Source organism: Gavia stellata, chromosome 10 (genome assembly GCF_030936135.1).
Source record: "Gavia stellata isolate bGavSte3 chromosome 10, bGavSte3.hap2, whole genome shotgun sequence".
NCBI classification, from domain to species: domain Eukaryota; kingdom Metazoa; phylum Chordata; class Aves; order Gaviiformes; family Gaviidae; genus Gavia; species Gavia stellata.
The window spans coordinates 14,535,981-14,547,018 of NC_082603.1; the positions used below are offsets into that span (position 1 = coordinate 14,535,981).

Here is an 11,038-nt window from a genome sequence, read left to right on the forward strand (position 1 = left end):
TTAATTCCCTCACATTATAAAGTAATGTTATGACAAATTTGACATAAGCAGGAAAGTGCAAATATTAAAACACTCGGAAGTCATTTGTGCAACCCCTGAAAAAAATACTCACTTCATTTTCCCCTGTTTATTACCTACAGTAAATAGAATAATGATGCTTATGAACACTTCAAGAGAACATTTTGATTTTATTTCCCTTGCAAGTCCTTGTATAAATCATACACACACTAGCAGCTACCAATATTCATTTGCATCACAGAGACTGAGACTATCAACTACCTATTTCCTAGCTATCTTCAAAACATCTCCTGTCCAATTCATCTATCACAATCTTCTCCTGGTATTTGCTCAGTTTGGAGCAGCTTTCCGGATGCATTCTGCCACACAGACTTTCCCAGCCTACAGGAGTAGTATATCTACTTTCTCTTTTAATGGTCACTTTGTGCTCAAGTTCTTCCTTAATATAAATAAATACAGGAAATCACAAACAGACTTACTGAAGTCCACGGTACAAAACTATTACAAGAGATTAATCAAGCCATAAACACCCATATTGTGCATGATATTATGTTCCTTCTACAGTTCAATTTAGGATGGATAAACACTCGGAGGTTTGATTTTCCAATTACTGCAATCAGTTATGGTTGGTATTTTCTAATCACAGAATCACTAAGGTTGGAAAAGACCTGTAAAATCATCAAGTCCAACCATTACAAAAAAAAACACCCCACAAAAGCAAAAACACCACCACACAAAAACCACCCCACCCACACACGAAAACCATCACACAACAAAAAACCCCACCACACAGCACCATGCCCATCAAGCCACATCCCACAATGCCACATCCACACGCTCCTTGAATACCTCCAGGGACGGTGACTCCACCACCTCCCTGGGCAGTCTATTCCACTGTGTTACCACTCTCTCAGTAAAGAACTTTTTCCTAATATCCAGTCTGAATCTCCCCTGGTGCAACTTGAGGCCATTTCCTCTTGTCCTGTCACTAGTCACTTGGGAGAAGAGACCAACACCCACCTCTCTGCAACCCCCTTTCAGATAGTTGTAGAGAGCAATGAGGTCTCCCCTCAGCCTCCTCTTCTCCAGACTGAACAACCCCAGTTCCCTCAGCTGCTCCTCATAAGACTTGTGCTCCAGACACCTCCCCAGCTTCGTCGCCCTTCTCTGGACACGCTCCAGCACCTCAATGTCCTTCTTGTAGTGAGGGGCCCAAAACTGAACACAGGATTCGAGGTGCGGCCTCACCAGTGCCAAGTATGGGGGCATGATCACCTCCCTAGTCCTGCTGGCCACACTATTTCTGATACAGGCCAGGATGCTGTTGGCTTTCTTGGCCACCTGGGCACACTGCTGGCTCATCTTCAGCTGGCTGTCAATCAACAGCCCCAGGTCCTTTTCTGCGGGGCAGCTTTCCAGCCACTCGTCCCCAAGTCTGTAGTGTTGCATGGGGTTGTTGTGGCCAAAGTGCGGGACCCGGCACTTGGCCTTGTTGAACTTCATCCAGTTGGCCTGGGCCCATCCCAGCCTGTCCAGATCCCTCTGCAGAGCCTTCCTACCCTCAAGCAGATCAACACTGCCGCCCAACTTGGTGTCGTCTGCAAACTTGCTGAGGGTGCACTCCATCCCCTCATCCAGATCATTGATAAATATATTAAACAAGACCGGCCCCAAAACTGAGCCCTGTGGGACTCTGCTTGTGACCAGCCACCAAATGGATTTCGCCCCATTTACCACAACTCCCTGGGCTCGGCCATCCAGCCAGTTTTTAACCCAGCGAAGAGTGTACCTGTCTAAGCCTGTCTAATGTAGGCAGCGGCTTCTTTCAAAGTCAAGGGAAAAAGACTAATACTGAGTGCTTCTAAAAATCCCACTCTTTTTCTGTGTAACCCCATCTGAACCCCTAGAAATATCTTTTTTTTTTTTTCTTTTTCTTAGCATTCCTGAACTTGCTGACATTTGCTAGTATGAATATATATTTGACCTACCTTCTCCTGTCAGGGAATTAAAGAGCAGAGGTTTGCTATAAACAAAAACTTTTCAACCATTAAAAAAAAAGCTTTCCCACCATCACAAGAGTTATTTCCACATCCTCATATGTTCCCTTCTGCCAGAAAATGAAAGAAGAAAAGGGGAAAAAAAAAAAAGAAAAAAGTGGTTTTGGTCATGTTAAAAAAAAAAATGCATAGGCCAGTTTTAATCCTCAGCCACCTCACTGGTATGGAAAAGTCATAGCCCAGAAGTGTTTCCCATCTCACATGACATTTGCCTATGTTCTATTTCCCTACACACAAAATGAGCTAAAGGAAAGTCTCAGCTGGGAACTAATTGGAATGTTTTAAGTTTCAGACTCCCAGACTTGCCATGCCACAAAGGTGTTAAGTAAATGATCCTGCTCTTCAGTATATTAGTATCACCATTCCCTAGCAAGAAATCTCAGCATGCAAGATCAATTTTAATACAGCCATATGAACAATTATAAGGTTCATTCTGCAGCTAAGAATATAGGTTGGGATTAGATCAACACATTTAACACTTAAGTAGACAAGAAGCAGCTGTTTAATTCTGGTGGAGTGGGGAAAATCTCTTGCACTGAATGCAAAGTTGGAAGTGCTTACAACCACATAGAAACTCACCTTGCTTTGTCAGTGAGCTGTTAAAACATTATATTGAGCTTTACTCTTGAAAGAGTTGTCATTCATTTAACTTTTGTATCAAATGCAAGATCAGGCTTGGGCAAGCTATAAGGGACTTATCTTTATAAAGTCAGTATCGCTAATTATTTCAATATTAAACAGATTGATAAACTTCATATTGTAGTAACATGTCATCAAAATCCTGTGATGTTCATCTGGAATAAATTATTTAATTGTATTAGTAAGTTGATAAAACTTCAGCACAGACAGCACACTTGCTACTTTATAATGAACAAAACAAATTACCCCAATTCTGCCAATTTTTATATGTCTGCTGTAACGAACGCGTAAACACATTTGAAGGTAGGGCTCCAAAAGACAGAACTGGAGAGAACAACGATACCTTTCTCTTGAAGAATGAGAAATTCATTTTACTGTTTTCTTAATGGCATTCACTTGATTCTCTTAACTTCCAAGCAAATATTGGAAGCAATTCTGCATTAGAAGACTGTCTGAAGGTTTGACTGAATAGAGTGTGAACTGAATTTCAGAGGGATTTCAATGAGAAGGGGAGGACAATTTGGCCTCCATTACTTTTTCCTAGTCTCACACTTCCCTACATCATCAGTCAGCAATAGGCTCACTGTATTCACAAGACCAGTATTTAGCAAGTCAGTTTATTTGTGGAATACTTAGGACAATTTACTTCTACAAAAGTTACTTGCGCAGCCTTAAACAGTTCAAAACAGCATGAGCTGATTTATCAAGTTGACCATTCAGCCAAGACATGTTTTGAGGATTTGTCCTGTTCTTTCAAGCAGTTCATTTTGAACTCAGAGGACTTACTGATAAGGGGTTCCAGTCCACATGTGTCTGGAAGGAATGGTTTGAGCACCCAAAAGAAAAGAAAGATTACAGCCATGTACTTGGCCCTGAATGTTTTTTAAATTAATGGAAGAGTGAGATTCTGAAACAATCTTCAGCTGGAGTAAGGGTGAGGGTAGGCAAGTGCAAACAGTGTTTCCCCATTTTTAAAATCATGTTGATAATTTTATAAAAAGGCTGTCTGCAATAGCAGGGTACCAGACTTACATGACTAGAATTCTGGCAGAGACTTCACATATTAAGCTTCTGTGCCTAAGGATCTCCCAGCTATAAGGAGGCTGTGGTGACAAGACAGAGGTGGGCACTGACAGCTCTGCTGCGTCCTTCTTACTGCCCATGCTGTCAGCAAGTAGGCCAACAGACCTCAGGTGCTGCTGAGGTTTACAACAGAAACCTGCTGATGGGAAATGAATGATCACTACAATAGGAAAGGCTTACCATATGTGGAAAAAATACTTGCAGTATTACTCCTTAGTTTTAAAAACCAGTTCCATCAAGTTATATCACAAATAGGCAGATGTAAGGGTTTCTATTTCATGAACAAGGAAAAGAAAAGATGGGACATACTATAGGGCAGGAGAAAAAAAAAATCCTCATGCCTCTTACAAGATGCTCTGTTTTGTTATGCTGAAAAGAGAAGCTTTGTCACTTTTCAGTCAGCTGCCCCTCAGTTATATAGCAACTCTCCTCTCCTAACAGTGTTCCTTTCTTGATCACTCCATGCTAGCTGGGAATAAAAATTTAATCACATAAATATACCCTCACTCAAACTGCCGATCATTTAGTGGCTGAAGTACAATGTCATCTCTTTTTTCACATTGAACAGTATCTCACTACATTTTGAAAGATCATTCTCTAAAAGCATCTGACTCCCGTCACAGGGGAAAGCTGCTTGGTTCATATAGTTTAAACCAAATCAAGACTGAAGAGGTTTATTAATTATTAACGACATGTAATTAAGTGGCAAACAGTGAACTATACATTCAGGATCAATACAAGTAATACAACAGACAAACCACAGTACTAAACACTTCAGAAACATTAATAAACCTACAAATTTCTGAACACCCTTCTCTAGCTAGTATCAAAAAGTTGCACCACGTGCACAAACACCCACGGACTCATGCGCACACCCCCCCCACACGGCCAGCATGGGCTACAAGCACACGCCCTACTTCCACAGCTCTCCTGCTGGAGATGTGAGGCCTCCAGCTGGATGTGTGCCCGTGCTGGTCCCCACAACCTGCTGACAGACAGGCTGGTGAGAAAGCCTGGGAGCTCACACGTACCTGCCCTGGCTGTGGGCCTCGGCTCACTGCCCCAAACTCTGCCTCCACTCGCTGAGCACTGGCTGCTCACGGTACCTGGTGGGGTGGCTGCTCTGCCTGCCCTCGGCAAAAGTCATTGTGCCAGGAGGCAGGTTTGCAAATTCAGCTCACACCGTGCATACTTCCATGCCTACCCCAACACACGGCGTTACCCAGGCCGTGGGCCAAAGGCGATCTCTGTCAGCACCCCTCTGCTCTTCTTTAAGTTTTGTCTGTTCAGAAGCAAAATTTCATAGGTCATTTTTTGATTCCACATTTAGCTTCCTAGATACTTTTTTAAATACAAGAAACGTGTTTCAGAATTCTAAATTCTCTGCTTCTGTTTTCCTGCTAATTTCAATAACGTGTTTTAAAGGCACCAATTAACATACTCTAACTCATACATTAATTGTATTTTAATTATCTTTAAAACTACAAAAATTTCCCCGATTTCTTTCTATTCATTATTAGCTTTCTGATAATTTTATTCCAAATTCCACATTAAACCCTTCTGAAGGTTTGAGTTTACCTCATGCCTATTTCTGATACTCTTTACTAACACACCACCTAAAAATAAAAGCCTTCACCTTGATAGGATATAGTCCTCTACTTTCCAAGCTAAGAGTTCATTGCTGTAGAAAAACAGCACTCAGCACACAATACTAGAAGCCTAACTACAAAAAAATCTCAGAATGAAAAATTATGTACTATGAGAACTAACTGTAGAAAACCTATTAAGATTCTTTAAAATGGGAAATTCCAAAATATCTTCAAAAAATTGTAAGATACCTAGATTGAGATATGTAAATAACAATACCTTTGAATTGACCCAGAAAATAGACACAGTCTACCCCTTTCATTGAGGTCTCAAGCATGTACTTAGTTATCTTCATTTCCGTTACACTCCACATCCCTCGCCGTGACCGAAATCCCCGTGAGCAGCCCATGAGTTGTCACCACAGCATTAACCTCCTTCTAATTGACTGAAACAGGCTTGCACAATACATTCCTTGCCAGTTACATAAAATAGAAAATCCAGGCTTGATGTGACCTTCTCTTTTGAATTGAATAAATTCACTCCCAACACCAGATACAGTTTGTTTTCCGCATTTCCTAGATAGATAGGATTATACAATAAAGCACAACCATGAACAAGCACTTATTTTTATTTTAAAGAAAGGAATTAAATGTGTTGCCTCTGTTTACATTCTTATGGAACATCTTTTCTTCAAAAACATGCTACTTCATCTAATCACCTACACACCACTGTGTGATATTAAGCCTCTTAGTAAACATATGAATTCCACCAGGGGCTTGTTGCTAATAGGTATGTTATTAATGTCCACTAACATATAGATTTTTGGATTGTTAGGAAGGTCATCATCCAAGATCATATCGACTCTCATTATTTCCTCCCAGACAGTCTAATATGAGACAGCCTAATGGATTAGAAGCCAACCGATACAGCCAAGGTTGCTGAATAATTCTCACATTCGCTTTCTTAACTTCAGACAGGCCCCTAGTACTGGAACAGCTATGTGTGTGCATAACTGCAGGGCAGACAGACACAAGCATTTGTGTACAGCTATACGTTATGCGTACAAGTTCATTTTTTCCTGTCTGCCCTTAATCTCCTTGTTACCCTTGTCCATGGAAAACTGAACATCCATCAATCCTAGCCTTGCACTGAACTTTCTGAAAGCAAAAGTGAGGGGAGTTTATGTTGTCTTTTCATTTACTATTAAATGTTATTCACTTCAGCTCAGAAGATATTTTACTAGGTTGTATTTTTCTTTATGCCCAGAAAATGTAACTATGCTTTAAAATATATAAACCCAAAAATATTCAAATAAGTTTTTATTTGTATATTTTTACATATTTATATTATTGCGCAATAAGGAAAAGTTCATACAGTGAAGATGACAATCCATCTTCAACATAAGCCTGAATCCCTTGGAACCACTATTTAGTTTAGAGCAATTGGTCTTGTGCTCTGACTGATGTCAAGGAGAGTTGTGTAATTATTGGCATTAATGCATTTGTTTTTCTAATTTCAGCATGTGGCAAACTGATGAAAATTACAGGCCCCATTACAGTCAAGATATCCGGAACTCGATTTGGAGCCTGGATGACAGATCCATTAGCATCAGAGAAAAATAACCGAGTATGTTAAGGCACTGAATATCTTTCTGTCCTTCTGGAGTTTTACTTGCTGTATTTTAATCTTTAAAAAGATATTTTCCCCCTAGGAGGTTACACTCACAAGCATGTTTCTTCTACTTCCGTCATTTTCACTGTTAAACATCTTCAAAGAAAAAGCAACAGTGTTTGTGCAAAAATATCCAAAGACAAAAGTTAGCTAAGCACCTTTGTGCCATTTCCTTCAACTGTTTCAGGGATGACATACACCTATGTGAACCGAATCCACTATCTTTTTCTTTCTACCATATTTAACTGAGCTTGGGTCTTTAAGAACCCAAGTATATAACACAAACATCATCACTTTTACCCAGGAGCATAATCCGTAATGCAGCACAGTCAAAATTTGCAGGATTGGGCCCCATATAAGCTGTATTCAGATCATTGCTGCCCCAGATCCAAGTTATGTTATTGTTTGGATCTGCAATAGGATTTCAAACTGGCCACAGCTTTGAGGAGGTGCTCCCTCCATCAAAGGGCTTTTGAAGTCAAAACACCAGGTTTCATTTGTATGAGACCCAGAAGGTTAATTTTTTGAATACAGAAAAAGCAAAGGCAATAGAAAAGGCAACATACAAATGATAATAACTAAAGATTTGTGTGCAGCTCTCCCCTGCCCGCTGTGTCCATGCAGGTTTACTACTGACCCCAGGAATCTCAATTACCTTTAGGAGAGCAGCAAATTCTGCTCAGCCCCATCTTGTCCTGGGGAAGCTTCTTCTGCCACCTCAGAGCACCAGTGGCTGCTCCAGACCCATACCCATGGGCCCTTACCTCTGCCAGCACCTGCTTCCAGCTGTGGCCCCCTCCCTGCACACCCTGCAACCCCCTCCCCAGACAGCTTCCACGTTTCCCCCACTGCCACCCTCTTAAAGACACACAAAGACTACTGGTGTGCATGCAAATCAGAACAACCCATATCCCTCACAGCATCTCAACTAATAGGAAGATGGGGAGCTGAACTGGTGTTTATACCAGTATTTTGTTAATGCCAGTTTGAAATAGGCACAAAAAATGTCTCCAGAAATTATTCTGTTCTTTTGTTAGTCAGGATTTGATTTGTCTTCTAACAAACTAAAAGGAGAAAAGGCAAAATGCATGAAGGAAAAAATGGGGGAATGGAAGATGGCATACAGAACATTAAAGTATTAATTTCGTTTTAAGGGAAAAAAATGGTTCCTAAACTTTACTGGTTTCATTGCTATTGTATTTGGTTTCTTTCTAAGAATACACTGTTTTTCACTGATTAGAGGTTCAGCTGAAAAAACTTCAACCAAATTTATTCCTAAGCATAAATCCAAGGTTAGTTCACATGCCATTTCCCATCTCTCTCTTTGATTATTAGTCTCTGGGAATATCTTTAAGCAAGGCCCATAGAGCAGAGTCACAAACACTGAATAATCCAAAAATAAATTTCTTTGAAAATGCAGACACTGTAGTTAGTAACAGTCTTCTTGAGAGTTCAACTGTATAGGTAAGTTTTGATTCAGAAAAATCAAGAGTTCGTCATGCTTTTGTAACAGAAATGTAAACAATATTGTACTTTGATAGCCTGCTACACACCTAAAACTTCCCCCCCCCCCCCCCCCCCCCTTCTGCAATGTATCCATCATGCCATATCATGATCATGTACCACAGGTTGTTTTCCAGGTGTTTACTCCCAATCTTTGTTTTCTTTCCAGGTCTGGTACATGGATAGTTACACTAACAATAAAATTGTCCGTGAATATAAATCAATTGCAGACTTTGTCAGTGGGGCTGAATCAAGGACATACAACCTTCCATTCAAATGGGCAGGAACCAACCATGTTGTCTACAATGGCTCCCTCTATTTCAACAAGTATCAGAGCAACATCATCATCAAATACAGCTTTGACACTGGGCGGGTGCTTGCACAGCGTAGCCTTGAGTATGCTGGCTTTCACAATGTCTACCCTTACACCTGGGGTGGCTTTTCTGATATTGACCTGATGGCAGATGAAATTGGGCTATGGGCTGTGTATGCCACCAACCAGAATGCAGGCAACATTGTCATCAGCCAGCTAAACCAGGATACACTGGAGGTGCTGAAGAGCTGGAGCACAGGCTACCCAAAGAGAAGTGCTGGAGAATCCTTCATGATCTGTGGCACCTTGTATGTTACTAACTCTCACTTAACAGGAGCCAAGGTCTACTACTCTTATTCCACAAAAACCTCCACTTATGAGTATACAGACATTCCTTTCCATAATCAGTATTTTCATATATCCATGCTTGACTACAATGCAAGAGATAGAGCTCTCTATGCCTGGAATAACGGACATCAAGTCCTGTTTAACGTCACCCTTTTCCATGTCATTAAAACTGAAGATGACACATAATTTTCTTTCTCTTCCCCTTCCCTCCCTCAAAGCAGTGTCATTTGTGATAAACCCGAAAGCATCTGCCTCTCTCAGTTCTTTTTAATTTACATTTCTTTTTCCATTAACGAAAAGCAACTTTTTCTATGATATAATGCATTTCAAATACGGCTGAGCCTGTCAAAAATTACCTGTTGGAAATAAAAGCATCTTAACTTATAATTCTACAAGGTCTGTCAAGACCTTGTCTTGAAAAGCACTAAAGAGGATTTAAGTGGCTGAAGTCAGTTTTAAAAAGATTACGATCTGCCTTATTTTAAAGTCAGAGACTAATGGTGGCTTAAATGCATGAATGTCTTTTTTTACCTCATTTTTGTTTTTAATCTATTGCTCAACTTCAGGAACTATTTTGGTAGTGTCAGACACATCACATTGACATTTTTTTATTTATTCCAGAAGAAAGATTTAGGAATTTAATTTACTTGGTCATGGAGTATGATTCATTTTGCCATCACCCAATTTCAGATGTGGTGCTGTACAGTATGTTTTTAAATCTCTTGCAAACATTTTATCGATAGTATGTATTTCTACCATTGTAATCACCATTGTGCAATTGTGTCTCTTCACTTATGTGAAAGTAAACTAAGTACTATTTTTTATAAAATATATTGAAGCTTAATTGCAGTTCTGGCTATGGGTCAATTGAAAGTGGTAAAAATCTGAAAAAAGGCTGTTATTTCTGAGAAAGACCAATAGTTTCTCAGGTGCATGATCCCTACTCTCAGCTTTGCTTGGCAAACCCCTTCTTGTTCACCTTTGGTGCTTACTGGGCTTTACAAGAGAGAATCTAAGAGCGGGCTGCTGCCCACGCATCCAGCCCGAGTGTGAGAGTACATCCCATATTTGCACTGTTCTGGGGCAGTGAAGAGCAATGTTAGAAGTCAAGTTGCTTTCCTTATTCTGCCTGTCTTCTTACTAATAACAGAAGAACATTTACCTGTTGATAAGGCTCTTCTCTGGGATGACAGTAATCACAGAGAAAATACAAAGGAAAAGGTTCAAAGCCTAAATGATCGGCGTGGCACCTGGTAGCCACCATATTGCTTGCCCTTGCTAGAAAACAGCCACAACACTGAGGCCAACCTCTTGCAAAGAGGTTTGGGTTTTGCTAGCAGTAGTATTGTTGCCTATAGTCAAAACTGATGCCTTTAAGAAACAAATATTTCTGAAAGCTATGTGGCTTGCTACACTCTCTCACTAGAAATTTGGAGAAAAAGAGTGAGGTGCTATTTATCTACTTGGGCATAAATGGAAAGAAACTAACATTAAGAACTAGCAGAAGACTTTTTATTAAGCTGGGCTATCACATAATGCAAAAAGACAAGTATCTGAAAAATTGCGTGAAAGCTGTGTTCCTCACAAAATCTGAGATTCTTCTCTTTTATATTCTTTGAAATTGGGCTCATAGAAAAGCAAGAACATTTACAAAAATGTTCCTGTTTAAGAAAAAAATAAAATGCACAGACATTTTGCCAGATCTATTTTGAAGACATTTGATTTGCTGATTCTTCCAACATACCAACTGAGACAACCTAAAGTCTAACGAATGTTTTCATTGTAAATATATATGTCTATATACATTTACAAGTCTGCT

General features: G+C 40.0%; 1 protein-coding gene across 5 annotated transcripts in view; it reads left to right on the top strand.

The window, feature by feature from the left end:
* The window catches only part of OLFM3 (olfactomedin 3), a 70,298-nt gene extending 60,230 nt beyond the window's left edge, over positions 1-10,068 (top strand). For all 5 annotated transcript variants that reach the window (XM_059821745.1, XM_059821741.1, XM_059821742.1 and 2 more), the window contains 2 exons: positions 6,904-7,010; positions 8,728-10,068. In XM_059821745.1, the coding sequence (XP_059677728.1) occupies positions 6,904-7,010; positions 8,728-9,405 (785 nt within the window). In that variant the 3' untranslated portion in view covers positions 9,406-10,068. The remainder of the gene's footprint in view (positions 1-6,903; positions 7,011-8,727) is intronic.
* Positions 10,069-11,038: the final 970 nt, after the last annotated feature.